This window comes from Halichoeres trimaculatus, unplaced genomic scaffold (assembly GCF_033239565.1).
Source record: "Halichoeres trimaculatus isolate MK-OKI-2021-1 unplaced genomic scaffold, fHalTri1.1 fHalTri1_scaffold_17, whole genome shotgun sequence".
NCBI lineage: Eukaryota > Metazoa > Chordata > Actinopteri > Labriformes > Labridae > Halichoeres > Halichoeres trimaculatus.
The window spans coordinates 16,322,288-16,343,774 of record NW_027437195.1 but is presented as its reverse complement, the minus strand read 5'-3'; the positions used below and the strand labels follow the sequence as shown (position 1 = coordinate 16,343,774).

At 40.0% G+C, this 21,487-nt stretch overlaps 1 protein-coding gene across 1 annotated transcript in view; it reads left to right on the top strand.

Annotated features, from left to right (window-relative positions):
* LOC141806323 (ryanodine receptor 3) overlaps positions 1-21,487 on the top strand; it is a 125,771-nt gene that overhangs the window by 26,548 nt on the left and 77,736 nt on the right. Inside the window, exons 3-5 of the mRNA XM_074691773.1 lie at positions 8,924-9,043; positions 16,572-16,676; positions 21,446-21,460. Coding sequence (XP_074547874.1) covers positions 8,924-9,043; positions 16,572-16,676; positions 21,446-21,460 — 240 coding nt within the window. The remainder of the gene's footprint in view (positions 1-8,923; positions 9,044-16,571; positions 16,677-21,445; positions 21,461-21,487) is intronic.

The following is a 21,487-nucleotide window of genomic DNA, read 5'->3' as shown; positions in this document are numbered from 1 at the left end:
CACCCACCAGCCCGCTACTTGATATGCTTCAGTGTTACTCACACAAGTCTCATAGGAGTTTCATTCTATTGTTGAGCAGACACCAGCACACACACACACATGCACACACACACACTCACATATATATATTTACACAGTGGAGATGACAAATGCCTGGATTTACAGAGAACAAAGCAGTGAGGGACCATGAGAGAGGGAGTGTAATGATGAAGGGGAATTCAATCCCAAGGTGCCCTTGGAGACTCAGCTCAGTTCCCACAATGCTAAAGAGCAGTTGTTTTCTTTAAATCTATAGAGAGCTGAGGCAATGATGTCACGGTTAGGTAAATCATTTTTCCTTGAGCTGGATGTTCAGAAAAATAGTTCTTATTATTATAGCTACCTCAGAATTTTCATCCAAATTGCCACCATTGGATTAAAAAACAGCCTCAAATATTTGAGTCCTTTTTGATGGGAAACAAGTACTTTCCTAACAATATCACTATCAGGAGAAATTTGTGTTTGATACTAATTAGTATCTATATGCAATATTAACTCACAAGCTAACATATTGGAAAGTTAAACCTTGGACACAAACATTGTGTTTACCTCAGGGCTACATGGTGACGAGGAGATTTATGATTATTATAGTTTGAGCATTCTCAGTAATCCTACTGTGAGAGAGTTTCTGTTTGTGTTGATTTTAGCCCCCATTGTTGACAAAGTAGTCCCTCTTATTTATTTATTTATCTATTAATTAATTTATTTATTTAAAGGAAACATGTCAATTAATGAACCTTTCAGCACAACAGCTATGTTAACATGCCAGAATTTGCTTTAAGGCTTATTCTCAGCTGTAGCTCCCAGCAGGTCAGAGCACAGCACATGAGACTGAGAGATAAATAAAAAATGATAGACTCAATACATCATGATACCATTAACATGTAACACAAATACGCCACAATAATGCCAGTCACTCATACAAAAAGTGCCAGAAATTGTCTTTAGGGCTATTTAGCAACATACACACATTTTAACCAGAGAGTAAAGTCAGATTATTCTGCCATGAAACATGAAGTTGAGACTCAACTCCTCAGTGTTTTGAGACAGAGTTTCCAAACTAGAATCTGGGTCACTTTAAAGTCTGTCGTCTTAATATTACTGTTATTATCAGGAGGACTGATGTATCACATTTGAACTACTCTGTGTATGGACCTGGCCTTACTGTATGGGAACCTTTGGGTGCATAGAAACTCATACTCAGCTGTAGCTTGCTCTCAGTAATGTAATTAAAGTCCAAGGAGGCTAACTTTAGCATCTCACCTACTTTTTGGATGCGTCCTGGACCAATGTTTGTTAAAGTTTGAGCTTGCCCCTGTCTTTTACTAATCAAACATTTGATACCAACTAAATGAGTAATTTTGGTTTTTTATCTCTTTTTATCTTTAATCCCTTACATTTTATTCCCTTTCCTATCTTTTACTCTACTTTTATTGTTTTTATCCTTATCTTATTTTATTTCTGTTTTTATGCATATTTAATGTTTGGCTCCTTAATATAAAGTGTATGAGAGATTGTTTTGTACCCCTGTAAAGCACTTTGGTCAACCAAGGTTGTTTTTAAACGTGCTCTATAAATAAACTTTGACTTGACTTGACTTGACTTGATACTGTTCTTGCTTTGGCATGTATATACTGTAAAATCTTTGAAATCAAAAGCTCATGGTAAGTTTTGCCCCCTTGGCATCTTGGCTGTAACTCTGGCATCTTGGCTGTGACTTGTGTTTACCTGTGTGTAAACGCATGTCACAGCCCTTACAGGCATTAAAATGATAACATTGTCAAACATTTTTGGTTGCTTTGTAGGTGAACAAAAAGCATTATTGTCATTTTGCTCTTTGCAATATACAGCTGAATATCCTCACAGGAGCTGTAATGAAAAGAAGGAAAGCTTTACTTGATTCCCAGCTAAAAAAAAAAAAAGAGAGAAAAACAACGTTTTTTCTCACACCCTGACATCCAAAGCACTTCATTGGAGCAGCTGTGTCTTCCCTCTGATTGGCCAGCCCTCAAGAGGCATGTTGGGGCAGAGCTATAGGCAGACCATGGTGTTTGTGGCCCCTCCAACCTTCCACAAACTAGCTTGGAGCTCTTCATATAATGACCTTATCATTTTAGCAAGTCTTGTGAATTCTTGTGCAAATTTTAGAAAAAAAAAAATTAAGATGAGTACATACAGTTTCAGGGATTTCTGTTGTAGTGGTATGCAAACTTACAAACAATAAGTCCACAATTGTGACTTTATATTAATGTTTAATATATAGGGAAACATGACAGTCCCATTTTTAATACTTTTTTTCCACACTTTATATTGTATTATGAACACAGTGAGTGAAGTCACATCACATAATTTCCTTATACCCTGCATGCATTTTTAATTCATATTAGCAAACTAATACTAAAACACAGCCATAACCCTTGTATGTGCAAGTGTTGCCATGTCTTCTTTCCTTTTGAAAAAAAGGATACTTGTACGTAAACTGCTGATTTGATTGAAGGTTTTATCAAACCAGTTAATTAAATGTCCTCATACAATTTTGTAAACCCATTGATGTAGTGGTAAAAAAGTTATCTGTACTTCTTTTCTTGACCTATCTACATGTTGCTGCAGGGTCTTTGCAAAGAGTCAACCTAAAGTCACAGAACTCCCTTAAGTCTGATGTTTTCTCCAGGTTTTTTGTAAACTGAACCTTTCCTAAATCGAGGAGAGCATCCTCTTTCCTTGCAGTCTGGCTAACATCACTTAGTGCTTTGCTTTATGAATGATTGATAGCAGTGAGTGCCTCCCCCTCCTCCTCTGGAGCAGTCAGATGCAAAAGGGGAGTCATAGAGAGAGGCTGGGGATGAAGGGAGGAACAGACGTAGAAGGAGAGACGTCACATTCTTACCACAGTACGGGGGGTGAGGCAAGGTAACAGGTCCAGTCGTGAGCTAGACAGAGGCAGAGACATGAGTTAGCCTCTCTGATTAAAGTGACACTTTAGTGTGTGTGTGTGTATGAGTGTGTGTGCTGCTCACCTGCGTGTGAATCTTGGCACTCAGACAGGCATGAATGGGGTGTGTGGATCGATACTGTCCTCATACGGCACGGTGCAGCCCTGTGCCTGCTCTCTCATCACGTAGACTGATCCCATGTTCCAGCTCAGCCAAGTGTTGATTTACCATAGAGAGCTATTCATTTCAATCTGCATCTCAGCTGAATAACCTTTTCATATTGATCCAAGACTGTTAGCATTATCCAGAGTCTCTCCCATAACAGCCCAGTGAATGCAACGATCAATTCCAGGTGTCAGTGTTGTCTCTATTATGTCTACTGCTTATTCTTATAATGGTACATGTTTCCTACAATCATAGACTGTATTTATCAGTGTGTATTTAGATGTAGATTTGCTAATGCAGGTTTTGAAGTTATTCAAGTAGACATATTTAATCACATTATTAATGTGAAAACAAACCCTTGAACTGGGATCAATCACTCAATACGTCATTCCTTTTTTAATCATGTAGCCCCAGATCACAGCAGATGTATTCTCAGAAAAATGATCAAAATAGCAGAGCAGAGAAAGTGGCATGGAAGAGGGGCTAAAAGAGAGATAAAAAGAGTCTTATGGATACACTGCAAATGAAGTCGTCTGAATGTGTGTAATGCTTGCGAAGCACAGACCCAATAATAAAAGTATGTTGCTGTATAAAAACAGGGCCAACAACTATAATGATGATCATATAAGACTGATAGTAATTAAAGCAGCTGGAGTCAATCAGGGCCACAGCAGCAGGTAGTCTACAGTAATGATACAAGTGAGACAATACTTCTGGTGAAGATACAAAGTTAGTAGCCTGTATTAATAGAAACAAAGATGTGACTATACTACAAGCTACTTTGTTAATAAAGCAGCATGTTTTAGCTACTGCTAGATGTTAGACTGGGTTAGCTGGAGTGTTAAGTTCATCAAATTCTCTAGCAACAGCTTCACTGAGTTATTGCGACGCTAATGTAACTGTTGCTTAATGCTGGACAAAGTCATTCTGTAGTCAGCTACATGCTCACTAGTTTTTCTTTTAACCTTTTTATCCTGGGTCTTTGTGAGCTTATCTCTTGGTTACACCAATGTTTGGACTTGAACAGCGACTCCGTGTACTGGCAACATCCAGATGGATTGCAAACAGCTCTAGATCATCATTAAATACTTATCTGATGAGTATATTTTGACATAAAAACTAGGGATGGGCAACGATTAAAACGTTTAATTGTAATTAATTGCATTATTTCCGTGATTAATCATAATTAATCGCGTTGTGAAAGTGCCATAACAGCTGTCATGCAAACACTAAATCAGTACTTGTTAAACAGTAATAGTTAAATCACATATTTAGTGCAAATCAAATTTACAAAATGTAAATACAAAATTAAAGCTTATTGCCACTGTCAGGGCATTAAAGTGACACTCTGGGATGGAACAAGTTGGGTCCTATCACAAAGTTTAGGGCAGAAATTACCCCTACAGCAGTGTTTTTGTGCAGCACAAGCCCAGGGCGCACACACCAAACACCCCCTCCCTGCTCCTCTGCCAGTTTCCTCTGCACTCAGACGGGGCCATATTTTACTTGATCAAAAACACAAATAAACAGACTCCCACCGAAAAACTCTGACATCGGTCTGCATTCGCGCTTTATTTAGAGAATTTTCAGCGCGTTACTTTCACACAAAAACACCGCTAAATAAGGCTCTAGTTCTCACCGTGTCTCTTCGTCCTGGCAGACTACCTGCGTTTGTTTATATCTGGCACGCCGTGCTCGTGGACTGATACACTAAGCGGCGAGCGCCTTTAAGTTCCGTGGCGTTGCCCCTCTTCTCCATGCTTGTTTTGGTTACTCATCGTGTTTTTCCGCCAATTTCACTTCCGGTTCCACTGCGGTCAGGAACAGACATTTACAAAATAAAAGCATGTGAGCAACATGCACTAATGTGCGATAAAATATTCAACGGCGCTAATAGATTGACGGGTTAACGCGAAAATAACGCGTTAACTTGCCCAGCACTAATAAAAAAACGACACTGAGATGTGTTCCAGATGACTCCTTGTGTGTTTCCACTGCTGTTTTGAACAAGTTACCACCAATACATCACATAGTTATTGTTATCATATTGAATGTGTGAGTATTAAAGAACATTTATGTTAGTATATGTAAGTATATGTCTTTCAACACTGACTTTGCTAAATATAAATGCTAAGCATTTATATTTAATTGTAATTCAGGCACCAGTATCATACTTTATGAAAAAATGCTCTCGATGTGAAACAGAGAGTTTTATATTCTTTTGTCACTTGCAGATCAGAAGCAGTGCACGTCAAGTCATGTTTTGTTGATTGACATATAAATACAGTTTTCTCTCTCCAGAGTTTCCCACTTGAATGAAACTGATGTCCCACTGTTTTTATCCCTCTACAAATATTTTGGCCTAGTTATTTCATATGCTCGTCAGGACAGTTGTGTAGCTTCACTCTGCCAACAGGCACATCTATCATATTAAAAGCAAGTTCCCGTATACTGTGGCAGAGCTTTAAAAGTCAGTTTCTCAGTCCTTATTATTACTCGGAAATTAACGTAGCAGTTAGCATTAGCCTCAAAAGTATGGAGACTTCTATTGTGTTCATCCTTCTTGAAGCATCCGTTATTGTAATCTTACCAGCCACTTGTAGTTGATGGTGCATTCCCTTTGTACTTGGAAGGTGGAATTTACGAGTTCTGAGTGGGAAATGTCCACTGGAACCGCCCATGAGGTCTGAGTTTCTTCCTGGGGACTCAGTGGATCCACACCACCCCCGAGTTACAATCAAAGATGGCTACCCGGGGTGTAACAGTAATTAAGCTCCTGTGATGTTCAGTTTATCTCAGCATTTCTAACTAGTGTTTGTGACACTTAATCAGCTGTATACATTGCACTGTTTGATGTTTATTGCTGTTATGTCAACTGGAACGCTTCTAACTTGGAGACGTCATTCTTGCTCCTTACTTTCCAGTTCCGATGTAAATGGAACGCACCATGAGCCCAGCCTATGGGTAGGGATGGGTACCTTCTACGATTGAAATGATACGGTACTGATGCCCGGTACATGGCAATCGGTAATGGTACTCAATGGTACAAATTTTTGGTACTTTTTTGAGTTTACGTGGCTATAAATATCAATTTTCAAAGTTTAAACTATTTTTTTTTTCAATTTAATCTATTTAATCTTCAGTTTATAAACTTGTAATGCTGTGTTCATGTTCAGCATGGAAAATCGCCTACTAAACCTCTCCCTTCCAGTCACAAGGATGCACTTAAGTACCTAAACATGGTACCTTTCGATTTTACGTGAATTGATACTTGGTACTTTTGACAGAATTCGGTTGGTACCTATAAAAGCACCGAATGCGGTACCCATCCCTACCTATGGGTGAGTGGACTCTCGTCAACTGCTCACTCCCTGAGACCAGTCCCCTTCCCCTCCTCTACTGGTTACTGTGTTGACTTAAACTAGAGTCTCATGGAACCAGCTTTCCATGGAGTTTATTTACTTGATAGTGAACCAGCTGCTTTTTCTCAAGGCTAATAAAGGAGAGAACAATTTAAAAAGTAGAGCTGCGAGACTGGTCAGCCTCTCTATATATATTCCGCATGCTTCATGTAGTGAACAGACCCCACTCCTCTTTGAGCCACATCTTCTGGGTGAAACACCATGTTGCACTAGTATATTGTAGTGCTGCAGGATTTGGGGAAAAGGTGCGATTTGCGATTAGGTGGACAATATTGCAATTGCGATTGTGCTTGTGATTTAATAAAAAAAGTTGTGTCATGATGAGTCTACAGACTTGCTTGGTTATCATGGAGAAAAATCTGAATTGCATGTGCTGACATTGCGATTGCGATTGCGATTGCGATAATCGTGCAGCACTAGTATATTGGTCATATTGGTGTATGGGACTACTTCACTTTACCTCAAAGACGGTATCATTAAAAGCATTTTTTTTTCACAAAATATCTTGTTTTAAAGAAGTTGGTTGGGACATTGCATTGCACTTGAAATTATAATCATTTTACAAAAAATTATACCACCATACAAATGGCTTTGGCAGCATATTCACTGAGGTGATTGTGTTGTTTAATAAACTGATCTCTACAATGAGGTCGGCATTAGAATTAGAATGAGCCACATCCAAGGCACACGTGAGCAACAACCGGAGCACGAAAATGTGTCATGCTGGCATTTTGTTGGCCCTGAGGCACGTCATATTGATTTTCATGCAGGGCTTCTAAACACACAAACGTTAACTAAAAGCTCTCTGCATACAGTGTTGGGCACGTTGAGGAACACAAATGCTACACATCTTAATTCCTCTGTTTTTGCCTCTATCTCTCTGTATTGTGCGTCATGCTGCACTGTAATGGAGTGCTTAACTGTTACTACTACTACTGCTGCACTCTGCTCTCAGCACATTCCCCCTGTACATTAAATAATGCAGCTGGCCATTGTGCAGGAGCCCCCCTCCCTCTCCCTTTCCCACGTTCCTTTGCAGCCCATATCAGCAGAATTCCACTCGCTCTGCTATCGCAAAGAGCAACTATGTCCAATTCAGCATTTACAGAGCCAACGCTCTAAACACAATCATCTCATTTATACACAACCAGAGCATCAGATGTTTATTTTCAGTCAGTGTGCTCCCAGAAGAACATTTATTGGGGGGATTACTCTCTGTCACACCTGCCTTTGCTGATTTACACAACGGCTACAATTGAAACAAATGTAAAAGACATTAAGAATTTAAATTCTTTATTTACACTCCTATTTTTGCCAAAAATTAAAAAAAAAACTTCGGATCAATGTAAGTCTGTTCCACAGTTATGAGCCAACAAGAGTACAGAGTAATGGGCAATAAAGATTTTCACCCATCAAAGGCTGCATTTACATTGCTGTGACACTATGCTTATATTTCGGACTTGTCAAAGAAGTAAATCTTAGTGCGCTGAGTCAGAGAAGATATTTCCTTAATAGATATGCCCATAAATTTGGCATTTATAGGCACACATGGTCAAATATAGGCTCACTTAATGTCCTGTAATTACTGATGCAGCATCAAAGCTGTGCCTTGCCTTTTATCTCTACATACATGAATGCATTCATTTCTTCTTTAAACGTGTAACGCTCTAATCAATTGCCTCATTTGTGCTGAGTAAACAGCCCAAAGGAGATTAGTTTGATTCAAAGGCATTAGCAGTGGAAGGTCTATGTTTGATCATCACGTTTTGGAGGGTAAAACTCCCAATTAGCTTCACAGAGATGGAGTACACGTTATCACTTTTAAAGCGGGGAAGTTAATGTAAGCTTTTAAAATGAGCTGTTTATAATAAACTTCACTCAGTTACTTGTAGAATATTTTTTTAACTAATAGAAACATCACTTCAGCTTCAGCTTGAAACAGTTTTTGGACTCACATTCATATTTCATGAGCTCTACCATGTCTTACTCAGAACACTTAAAAAAATGTCAGTGTCAGGTTACTTTTTAGCTTCCAGTTTATTCTTGAATGTGTAGTTCTGTGTCTTCTTTTTTTAATCAGTCCGTTAAAAACTCACTGTACTAGTTATGCTGTTGTTGTTAGGATAAAGCGACTTGAGTTAGAGTAGTGTTGTCAGTCTTGAATCCTTTCATTCATGTCCTGTGCCTCTATCTGCTGTGGGGAAAATGCTCATGAGTGGCACCAGAGAGTCTCCGCTGCTCCCTGGACAATGGTGGGCATGTGTACGCATGAATTGGTGCTCTCTCAGGACATGACCCGTGCACTTACAGGGTCTGCATTCACATGCACAGACACACGATCTAAAGTACGCTTTGTCTTGACAGGATGATGAAGTGGTGCTCCAGTGCGTGGCCTGCATCCAGAAGGAGAATCGCAAGTTCTGCCTGGCTGCCGAGGGGCTCGGCAATCGGCTGTGTTACCTGGAGCCAACGTCCGAGGCGAAGGTAGGAGCAGTTACTCCCCATTTGTGTGTTTGGATTCTTTCTGATCAAAATCACTTTTAGTAGATCAAAGAGATCCATACTGTTTGCGCTGGATGTTTTCTCCATTAACATCTAGAATTTTTTCTTCTCTGAAGTTACAGAATCAGTTTTCTTCACACACTTGTACCTAAATTTCTCAAGAAGTAATGCAGAAAACTGAACTAGATAAAAGAGTGCACTCTCTACGTGAAAACCAGAAACCCCTTCACTTAATTCTCGTTCAGGTCCTCACTGCAGATGCAGTGAGGAGGAGATGCAAAGAATTGTTGCTCAGCATGCCATCAAAGCAGGAACATCATCTCACATCCACGCACTCTCCTAGATGAGCTTTTCCTCTGAGAGCTCATGGGACGCATCTCTGTGGGACCCATCGTCAGATTATGATTCCCTGAAATTACGCCCTGGACTGTTTGATGGATCGTTTCATAAACTGCGCCGTCGTCTCCTTTAATTGCCCACAGCTTTATTGCAGCTGAGCATCACCGTTGTACTTGCTGACGCATTTTCTGGTTTGTGCAACTAAGTGCAAAGTTTTAATTACGAGCACTGAGTTAGATTCAATTGTTTGCCTTTGTAATCAGCAGGCTGCCACCTTATTAAGTTTTTGTGTGAACAAATTATGCAAATTACAAAGCACTTCCTCAGGCTTTTTCTTTAACATGTTGCACAACAAGCAGTCAAGCTATGAGGTTGTAATATCTTTGTGATGACTGGCTGAGAGAGAACTGTTACAACCCTAAAATACTCTCACCTTTTACTGGCTCTTGTTGCTTTGCTGCTTATCTGGTATTAATGTTTTTCTTCACGGAAAGCCTGTTGACAAAAGGCCTAATGGGCTTTTTCCGCATTGATTGTCTTTTAATCATAATCCATTTGTATTGTCTGAGATAAATTTCTCACAAGCTGCAACACCAGTGTAAAACCACGAGAGACACAAGGATGAATTTTAGAGAAAGGGGGACAATACAGGATGGAAACAAGAGAAAGAATAAATGAAATATCCATCCTGGATCGTAGTATCTGCTCTCCTCTTGAACCTCTCCTGCCCTCACATAGGCAGTGTGTGTATGGAGCTATTGTGCACAGAGCGAGGTGAGGCTTTCACCCCATATTGGATGGTAATTACAGCTGACAGGTGTGATGGATGTTCTCCCTATCTGGCACTTTGTCCTAATTGCCTGGCGTTTTTTTTTTTTTTTTTTTTTTTTTTAATAAAAAGGCAACACCCAACCTTTGAGATCAATGACAGAGAGGTGAGAAAACCTAAGATGGCATCTTGGAACTGGGTGTCCAAGCCTCCTTTTCTGGGTGGACTTGCTAAGTGATGGTGCGCAGAACCAAGATGACATTTTTAGGTTGCTGTAAAAACAGCACGGTTTAAATGGAGGCACCAATCAGCCAATGAGAAGCCGGGTGATTGTGATATACATCCAGCAGCTTTTGCCTGTCAGCATTTCACTGGGACGCCTACAGGAGGGTATGCAATGATGTTTGTGTGATAAAGGAATCAAGAAACCAGCTGTGATTCGCTGATCTATGCAAAAGTGTTGATGTTGGTTTATTTTATAAACCCTTCAATCAACAGAGCAGCCCCCCAATTAAGCTGGAAATAAATGGTGAAATAAGAGGTAACCTCCTAAGGGAAATCAGCTCTGACCCTTTTGACTCTGTCCCTAGAGACAGAAACGAAAACTATCCACCCTCTACTGTCATCTAACTATACTCCTTTCCTCGTCACCCTATTGGCCATAAAGCAAATGTAAGGGCATGGCCAGGCCACTGTAAAGATGTCTTCATGATCCGCCTAGTAAGAGCACATCCTGGCAGGCCTGGAAACTCATCATCCCCTCAGGATCTTTGAGACCTTTATTTCACTGCCTTGCACTGTCATGAGAGTCGACTTCCCACTTACTGTTACGACCCTACGCTGGAGAGAGAGCAAAGGTCAGCTGTTAGTCACCCACAGAGATGAGGGCGGGGCTGAATTGCCTCCCACCAGACCACTCTATGATGATTTCTCTACTCCCAGAGTGAAGGATTACTGGTGGAGGCATCTCTGACCCAAAAGATGCTTGGTTGAGGGAGAAGGATGCACAGAATGGGGACTTTTTATTTCATTAATTTCAAATTGGACAACACTTAACTCTCCTGTAAGAAGTTTGAATCTGGTAATGAAATTAATTCTGATGCCCCAGTTTGAGTATGCCTCAGTATTTCTATGTGACTATTTGAAATACTCTTTAACCATTGTCACAGGGCAGATGCCATACAGAGTGAGTTATAGCAAACAGCCTTTGAATACATTTCCACAACAAAGAATTGCAGTGAAAATGTGATGTTTGAAATAAATAAGAATGATTTTTTTATTCAGAAAACAATATGGGAAGGATAAAATAAACAGAGTATTTGTTGATTTCCTTAGTTATGCACAGGGTACGCCAAAACTGACACAGACTAAAAATCATTTACACAGGAGCTGTAACAACACACACAGTCAGAACTACAGGAAGTGAACCTCCATTCCGAAAATTTGGGACCTACTTTATATTTTGACACATTAAAGTAAAATTTATTCCTACATAAATTTAGTGGCAATTTGAGACTCAACATTAAATAATAATCTGTAGTGTCTTTTGAGAAATATACTTAATACACTAACTGTAGAAAATGATTGATACTACTCCTGTATCTGTTGTTTGAAAATGAAAAGCCAATGTAGCTCGGAGGGAATTAATTTCCACCCAAGCTTGTCTTGGTAATTGGACAGCCTGCAGTTTTTCCTGCTTTGAGTCATTATGTAAAGCTAAGCTAGTAACCTAGCTATAGTTGTACTTATAATTCTGAACACCTGTGTTTTTTCCCTTTTGATCCTCTTTGTGGCAGTGAATATAAGCCTTATAAATAAGTCAACTCATTAGACAGCGAGCAAAAGCTGAGAAAAACTAGCTTACATGTGTAACGTTAGCTTAGATGTTAACGGTGAACATCTCCGTCTGACATTTCCATATAGCAATGTAATTGTGGTCAAGAAAACCAGAATTAGCTTTCGACTGGAGCTTGTTTTGATCATTGGATGGAGACCAGCCACTAGTTCCTGCTACGTCTAGGCTTAATGTAAAGATATGCTAAGTTATCTTTTTAAATCTAACTCATATATGACAATATTAGCTTAAAAAGTTGCTAGCATCATGAATTTAGATGCTAGCTAGAAACATTTCTACAACAGACCACATTTTCATCTTCATTTTGGCTTCTAATGACTCATACAGAAAAAAAACATGATTGTTTTTTGTCCAGTTAAAACACAGCTGGTTTTAGTTTCTCTCCAGTATGTTGATGTCAGAGCTCAGTGGCTAAAATTTAGTAGAAATATTTTTGTCTAGTTGACCAGTTGAGCTAAAAAATGGCCATAAAAGTTCACTGATCTAAAAGAAAATGCAGACTTGGGTAAAACTCTTTGAATTTGTCACACTTAGGGATATGATACATTGATAATGTAGGAGTATTGATGACGGTCACTTTAACAGGCAGATTTTAGAGTTGAATTGATGGCAAGACAGCAGATATTTACCAAACTGTGATCCTGTAAGTGCATTTATGGGAGTGTTAAATGTTTTATATTGTCCTGAAGTCAATGAGACATTTATGATGAGAATAAAACACCACCCCTACAAATAAATCAAATCATTAAGGAGATTTTTGTAAATAGTTTCTCCATTGTGGAGTGTGCCTTTAGTCAGCAGCCCAGGCAGTCTGTAAACTCTGTCTTCAGATTCCCTCACACTGGCACGTGTCGCCTTAAATTAAATCATCTCTGTTTGTTTTCACTGAAGCCTTTCCACAGTCCCCCTCCCTGTAGCATCTGTGCTTCAACATGACAAAGGATTTAATGAACAGATTGCCATGGCTGTGTACAGGAGTTGTCATTTTAGTACTAAATTTGTTGTGACTTTACCCTGAAACTGGGTTGTACAAAGTTTGCAAATGAGGTTAGATTTACCTACGTGACTGAACCAGTTTGTTTGGAGTTTAGATTCTCAGTAAGGAGGACAAGGAGGGTGCTCGTGTTAGTATAATTAATCATGTCATACTCTACTATATCTCTTCCTCTGTTTCCTCATTCTGTCAGCGAATCACCTCCATCCTCTGCTGTCCCATCCTGCACTGCCCTGGTTTGGGATGCGATTTGGCATCTTCTTCATTTGCCTACTCAAGCTCTTTCCAAGACCTGGCTTATCTGAGCACAGGCTGACCTGGGAGTGCTTAATCTGTTTTTTTTAAGTACCTTTTAATGAATATCAGCCTCTTGATTAAGACGAACTTGGTTCAAGAGAGGCAGAAATGCTGCAGTAAGCAGATTTTATGGGTACCCAATCAGAATATCCCTGTAGATCCAGGGAGGAGGTTTCACTTCTCTGGCATTACGTGGATATTTTACTCATGGAAAAAAAAATAATTTAGATTTTTCATCATATCAGTGTTGAAAAAGACAGGGCAGATAGCTGTTGAAATAATTTTGAGAATGAATGCAGAAGGAAAGGGATTTTCAACTTCATCTTGAATGTTAGATTAAATCTAAATATATGTGGTCTTGCTGTGCAGAACACAGTGTTCTGTACATGAAGCTTCATTATATTATAGAGCAGCGCTACAAGGTCTGGACTGTGACTCGACACACTTAAAGACAGTATGACTAAAAGAGAAACAACAGCTCCACTGACTGTACGCCTACAAAGCGACTCATCAGGGTGTGCTTGATGTTGTGTTGCGTCTACATTATAGGATCCATTACAGTGAAGAGCACAGTGACACACACGCTAACATGTCAGTAGCATGAATGTAAGGTGTCATGAGCAGACACAAAAATGTTATAAACCTATTCCAGAACAAATATAGAGACCATTTCCCTGCAAAATAATTTTGAACAGTCATGAAACTGTATGATGTGGATCTACTGAATCGCTCAGTACCTGTGCCGGAGTTGTTCAAACGAGTCAGCTGTCACTCTGTGTGTCACTGTTAGCAGAGACTGCAGACTCCACTGTGTGCCTCCTACACTTCATTGACAAAACAGAGAGTTACAGTGAAACCCAGAAAGTATTCATGTTCCTTCACTTTTTCCACATTTTGTTATGTTTTAGCCTCATTCTAAAATTGAATGAATTTATTTTTTCCCCCAAATTGACACTTGAATCAGAAGTCTAATAAAAAAGTCCCTGGTTGAGGCATTATGTTTCCCAATAAGTTATAGATGGATGTAAAGTAACAACGCTGTGTGTCCATACTAAATGTGTGACATTATGCCAACTCATGATTTGAAATGATAATTTAATACATTATTTATTAGTTTGAATGCTGGGAGTGTGGGTGCGCTACTTTTTACTTTATTGTTTTAAATGTGTTTTTACTTATTTATTCATATCTCTCTATGGTCTCATTTTCACTTTACCAGCACTGATCAAGTATTTCCACTCCAGTTTCATTGTACATTATGCTATGATCATAAAGATGTATTCTATTCTATTCTATTCTATTCTATTCTATTCTATTCTATTCTATTCTATTCTATTCTATTCTATTTTATTTTATTTTATTTTATTTTATTTTATTTTATTCTATTCTATTCTTTTCTATTCTATTCTATTCTATTATATTGAATGTAAACATACAAAGACACCTGTACTGCAGAAAATGTTTGGGTTGGCCTCGTGTCAAGAAAACCAGAATTCAGCTAAATTAGGAAAGCAGGTCCGACCTCGAAAAAAGGAACTTTAATTGTGCAAATAAATTGCAATTGGTGTTTCTTTAGCTATCAGATAGCGATTGGTTATTGCTCAGTATTTTGACCTTTTGATATGAAAGAGGTAATTAGTATTGGCTGGTGCTTATTATGGAAAGACTCAGATATTCAGCATTTTCGGGCACATCGGCACATCTCTATAAATTTTGTGGTATTTTCACTGACTAATCCCGGGCCAAATCCCCATATAACCAAGATGAGCCATCCCTCTCTTTGGTACCCTTCTGTGGGTGTGCCAAACTATACCACTCTAGTCCCAGAAGGCGGAGCTACAACACTGCAGACCATTGATTTGTCGAAAGAATCATAACTTACTGTGAAACAGTAGCTGTATTTCTCCTGGTGGAACACAGTGTTTCACTGGTCTTTGTAACAAAGAGCCACACAGAAACCCCAAGAAGGCAAACTGATGGATGTCTCCCATTGTTTCTCTTTAGCCGTGTTTCCACCAAGCAGACCGGTTTGGTTCGTCTTGGTACGGCACATATTTTGCGTTTCCACTGACTTATCCCGGGACAAATCCCCGAAAACCGCAACGAGCCGGCCTACTTTTTTGGGACCCTTCTGTATGAGTGCCAGACTGAACCGATCCACTCTCGAAAGGGAGAGCAACACACTGCAGACCGTTGATTGGTCAAAAGAATCGTCACTTACCCTGACAGCGGCTGCATTTCTCCTGGTGGCACACAGACTTCTCTGAAACAAAGCTTGATTGCACTTTGTATCAAAGAGCTACATGCCTATCACAGAGAGGACAAAATGCTGCATGTCTTCCATCTGTGCTCATTGTTTACTGTGTTGCGTTTTTCTTCTTTGTTGGATTTAATAGCGGGGTAAGCTACTATGGCGTCGTGCTATTGTTTAACGCTGCGGCTGTCAGCATCCGGCTTACACGCCGCCCACCACGAGAGGGCACAGTTTGCTGTGGAAACGCAAACGGGATCAGGCTTAACTGTATCAAACCATCCCAAACTTACTGAACCGACCCGGACTGCTTGGTGGAAACACGGCTTTTGTCATGTTGCGTTTTTCTTTTTCCTTTAATTTATTAGCGGGGTACACTGTCACCCTGTTATGGCGTTAACGCTTTTGTGTAACTGACGCGGTTATCGGCATCTGGCTGATTTGCCGCCTACCACAAGTGGCTATGGTTAGCTGTGGCTTGCTCCTGTACTTTTTTGGTCCAGGCTCCTAAATGCAGTGTTCTTATTGAAAACAAGCAGCAGTTTTCAGCTCAGATAAAGTCACAGTACTGTCTCCAAACAGAGGGCTAGCCAAGCGAACAACTACCCAAGCAACCCTAGTGGAGCTCTTAATGGCTGAAAAGCCAAGTAATATTTTTAGGAGTTACTAGATTTCAGAAACAGAGCCACTGGAGAGAGAATAAAGGACTCTTAGTACATATTTGTGTTTTTCTGAAACCACACATCTTCAGGAATGAGTTGTGAGTGAGATACTCTTTGATGTCCTCATCTTTTGATTTAATCTGAGGAGATAGCTGAAGTTTTAAAGGCTGTCAACATTTCTTTCATGCTGCCTGAAACTATTTTATTGAGACTTGTAAGCAGAGAAACGAAGGAAAGGAAAATTCAATTAAAGTATGAAAAACCAATAGAGGTGTCATTAAAGCTCACTCTAAAGATCTTTTTGCTGTGCTCCTTTTTAACTAGCTTCTCTGTTTTTTTTCAGTATGTCCCTCCAGACCTGTGCATCTGCACCTTTGTGCTGGAGCAGTCTCTGTCGGTGCGGGCCCTGCAGGAGATGCTGGCTAAGAGTGGTCAGAACAGTGAGGGGGTGAGTGATGCTCAAACACACTCACAGACTATCAGACACACTCCATACTTCAACTCTTCATAAGCCCTCCCTCAGTCACACACTGTTTGTCTGTTTCCGTTAGATGTGTAGAAGACGAGACTGTTGAACAGTTAATTGCAATGAACGCAGTCAGCTCAGTTGAATTCTCTTAACTTGTTCAGTCACTATAAAGAGATTAATAGGCAAATAGGCCCATTACAGAGGCCTGGGGACCCGGACTGCAGAGGTCCAAGCTTCCATGAATATCAATGAGGATGCCTGGCATTACTGCTGCTTTTCCTCAAGTGCTGCATGCACTTTTGCCCATTTGATTAACAACAAGCCTTGAAGGAAAATAGCATCATTTAGCTACATATTTTCTTTCATTTAATAAGCACGCTACAAGCCCATAGAGCAGCTAGCACAACATTTGCCTTTTTCACTGACATCCAGTATGATAATAAAGTAAAAATCTGGTTTGGTAAATCTGCATTTGGTATGTGGCTGTTGATTTTTCTGTTACAGTTTCTGTTGTCTTCTTGCAAGTGTGTTTGCCTCTCTCTCTCATTCCTGTGACAGATGTGTAACTCTCCCACCTTTATCTTCTATTTTCTGTGTGTAATCTTCATCTTCTGCATGATAGACTCGTGGCCTGGATCGATTGGTATGTTTACCACTCATAGCATTCCCTCTTTCATTCTTTTAATGCATGGTTTAGATAAGTCACCATACTCAATTTGTCCTCCTATCCCTCTATCTCCCTCATACATTTTCTCTTCAATATGATCTGTTTTTCCAACATTTGTCTTTATGTAAGAAATGGTACACAACCCATATTTTGTAATCCAGTAACTCATGGTATGGATTTGTTGTGCCCACTAGGAGAAAAGATTGTGTTTCAGCCATCAGAGATGGTTAAAGTTTGGTAGAGACTTTGTCTTTCCACACATATCAGCTCACACACAACTCATGTTTCACAGCTGGAGAGGCTGGATCAGAGGCTGATTAATGTTAGCTTATGGGCTTTCAGTTGTATGGTCACCGCAGTCATTTTCTTTATGTAAACCCTCCACGCGGAATAAGCCCTTATTTATCAAAAAATCTACTTCTACTCTCTCCACTCAGCTGTATTCAACAAATGGCGAAAACCACAAATTCTACAAGAGGACAAAATATAATCCTGAGGGAATTCGCTATGCGTCTCTCAGTGGACTCAGTTAGCTTTAGCCGGTTCACGATTTCTTTTGCTATGTAGCTAATGATGGTGGCAATTCCCATAAATCCTCAGGTTTTTAAAGCTCATCTGCTTGACTTGACTCCCTGAGATTAAATGATGTTTCAGGGTTAGAGCGTTGAGGCTACAGTAGGACTGTCTTTGCAGCAGAAGGGCAGAAGTTAAGAGCATTGGTTCCACTGTCACTGTGGGGAGAGTAAAAGCTGGCTGGCAGAGAAAAGGGGTGCTCGTGACACTGAGTCCAGTATTAAAACCAGAATTGGTGCATCTAAATGCTTCTACACCAGGCATGGGCAAACTATGGCCCGGGGGCCACATGCAGCCCGTTGAACGTTTTAATCTGGCCCGCCGAACTTGAAAAAATTAAATGAATAAACCTTATTAATGTTTTATTTTCCCTGCAATTCTGATGTTTTCCCACTAGATGACGCACTGTAGAGACATTGACTTTGTTGAGGTGAAGCGTAGGCCTATTACTCCACTTTGCACTTTACCCTCTGACCCATCAGGCCTTCTGTAAAGATGAACGGACCTAAGAAAAGGAAAGTGGACAAAACAAAACTCATTGAAACACATGGAAGTGCGCATATGCGCGCGGATAAGATGGAGTGGATCATCAGCGATCTGTTACTTATAAAAAAAAAAAGCTTAGGAACATGTCTGTATAAACCTTCAATGTGAGTTATTTGTCTAATTTTTTTATAGAGATGTTCACATTTAATATCAAAATATCACACAAACAATTTTGACACAATCTTTTATAATTTTTTGTTTTTTAATTTTTACAACAAGGACAGAAAAAACGGGTTTTTCTGTTTTTCTGTAATTCCGTTTTTCCGTTGTGGTTTTAAAACAGAAGAACTAAAAAACAAGTACTCCATCCATCTGCTCCTGGTCCGGCCCCTTTGTCAAATGTTAGAACCCATTGTGTCCCACAAATCAAAAAGTTTGCCCACCCCTGTTCTACACAGTTGCTAATATTAATCAATATTGCATCAACCCCTTTTAAAACCTGAACAAGCTCTTCATAGTCCAGGTAAATTGATAATTTGTTCCTTAAACATATTTTCGGAAAAAAATGAAAGTAAAATGAAAAGGTTGAATCAAAGAAATCAACCCAATACCTTATATGTATTCACGTACTTAGATTAGGGCTTGGTATTGGCACCTCATGATATGATACCACGAATCAGGTTACATGAGTCAAAAAGTCATACTTTGCGTTAACAGTACAGGATTTTTAACTTCTTCATCTTAAATTTAACTCTTTGATCTTTCTTATTCTTTAATTTAAAATACCGTCAGCAGTGACTGAGGGCATAATGAAAAGAGCAGAGAGACACACTGAGCAGTATAAAGAGCTGTGTAAAACTCCTGCAGACTGGTTTAAAGTTATAGACATGCTTAATAGTGTTGTGTAGAGGGAACTGATCTGAAAATAAGATCTGAAAACATGATCTGAAAGTAGCTGCTCACTGCTTTGTTTTCATGCACAGCACTAGCACTCTTCATGCCGCTTCAGTTCTTTCTGTCTTGCTCATGGCTTTTTCAGGCTCAAGAAAGTAGCCTGCTAGCCAAACAAGAGCAACGCCAGACACACAGGCTTTATATGGTTACAGGAATTAAAGGTGACACATTTTGTCTTTTCAGTGTACTAGCCTAATATGAGGGGCAGGTAAATGAATGTACCCCCGTGAACACAAGTATCACAAAACTTGAATGAAAAGCCCTGCTAATAAAAGTTTTAAATCTAGCTAGCTGTTGCATTGTGAAAAGTGAACAAACTCACCTTTAAATTCTGCTTTGTTCCACCCCTCAAATCTTCAACAGCACTGCTTAAGCTCAAGTTCACGTTTCTGTTTTGCTTCCCTGATGAAGCTCAGCCTGTAAGCTGCTATCCATCTATCACAGACAAGAGCCAGCCTTCTGTAACTGAGAATCCTGAAGAAGTATTGTCCCAACGAAGGAGAGGATTTAATGTGACTACAGTTGGGTTTGAATTTTGTCATATATTGTTTATTTCAGTTATTACGTTTCATCCCCAAAATCTCTTCCTCAATATTTCACACTGTGTGAAATTGTAGCAAATACCCCAGAGGGCTTTAAATGGTTTGGATTGCCCATTTTCACTGTATTTCCTCCACTCACATTTATCTGTTTTCGATATTGTCTACCTATTCATCATTCGTCGCCGGCGCTGAAATGTCACTGGAGGAAGCGCCATTAAAGGGGAAATGGAGGTTGAATTCGTCTCAGCTGAGGCTCTGAAATCAATATGTCTTTGAACAGATGGGCTTATCAATAGACAGTGGCTGGAGCAAATCGGTGGTGCGGGTTGTTTCTGCCGGAAGACTCTGAGACACAGAGGGGACCAAAAAGGCTGCAAAAGGACAACACCTTTTAAACTTGCATAAATGCTATCCACATTTAGCTGAATCCACCGGCCATAACTCTGTGTGAATTTGTTATCGCCCATCTAAAAGGCACTGACCTGTTTGAATTCTGGGTCAGCGGTCACATAATGAGATCAGTCAGTCAAAGACACAGAGCTGCTCTGACGACACCCTGTATGCTCTCGTCTCTTGTCCTCTGCTATCGCTACTAACTCTTCTTTTTAATCTTAGTGTTAGCTTGTGGCTTTTTCAACCCCTCTTTTCCTCTTCTCTGTGGCCACACACACACACACATACACACACACATACACACACACATACACACACACATACACACATGTAATCTGCTGCAGGGCACAAACAGCAGGAGGCTGCATCCAGCTAAATGCCATTTAAATTGATCTGACACTTGTGGTCAACAGCTGGACAGAGGAGACAGCTCTGTACTCTGATTCAGTTTTTTGTGTTTTTGTATAGCTCAATGAGCTCGGGGTAACAGAGTTTCACTCCTTTAAAGTGTATTTCATGCAGAACATTCTTTTTTTCGCTGATTGGAGCCACGTGTGTATAGCTCTTTGCCCAGCCGTGGGATAAGAAAGAGAGCGGAAGGCTTGGGTTTATCGGTTGTGGGGAGATTGCAGCTGGATGTGCCTCGCCGCATTAAGCTCAGTACCTCAGCCAGCATATAGCTGTAGCCAGGAGCACAGAAGAGGCCTGGAAGCCAGTGCTGCAGTCTGCACGAAACAACTGCATCAAATCACAGGCCGCCAATTGTCCCAGTAGCACATGGAGGGGGTGGAGGGGGAAAAGAGAAACAGAGTGAAGGAGGAGGCTATGCTATGGTAGGATGCTTTCACAAAACACTGCTATGAGTCACATACATCTCAGATTAGTGTAAGGACTCTAATCTAATTTTCATTTTTCATTTTTTAGCTAAAACTCACTTGTTGGATCTTGAGCCTGCAGTGCTACTTTCTCCAAAGAAATGGGGTCAACTTTTATCCCCCACTCTCATAAAACAAATATGTTTGGACACTCGTGTGCCTTTGGGTGGTGTATATTTAGCGTAAAAGATCAAAGAAAGGCAAAGGAAGCTGTCCTTTCCCAATAATGATCCTTTTTCTTACCTTAATGCTTCCTAGAGGCTCATAAGAAAGGTGAGTTGCACTGAAGTTGCTTGTTGC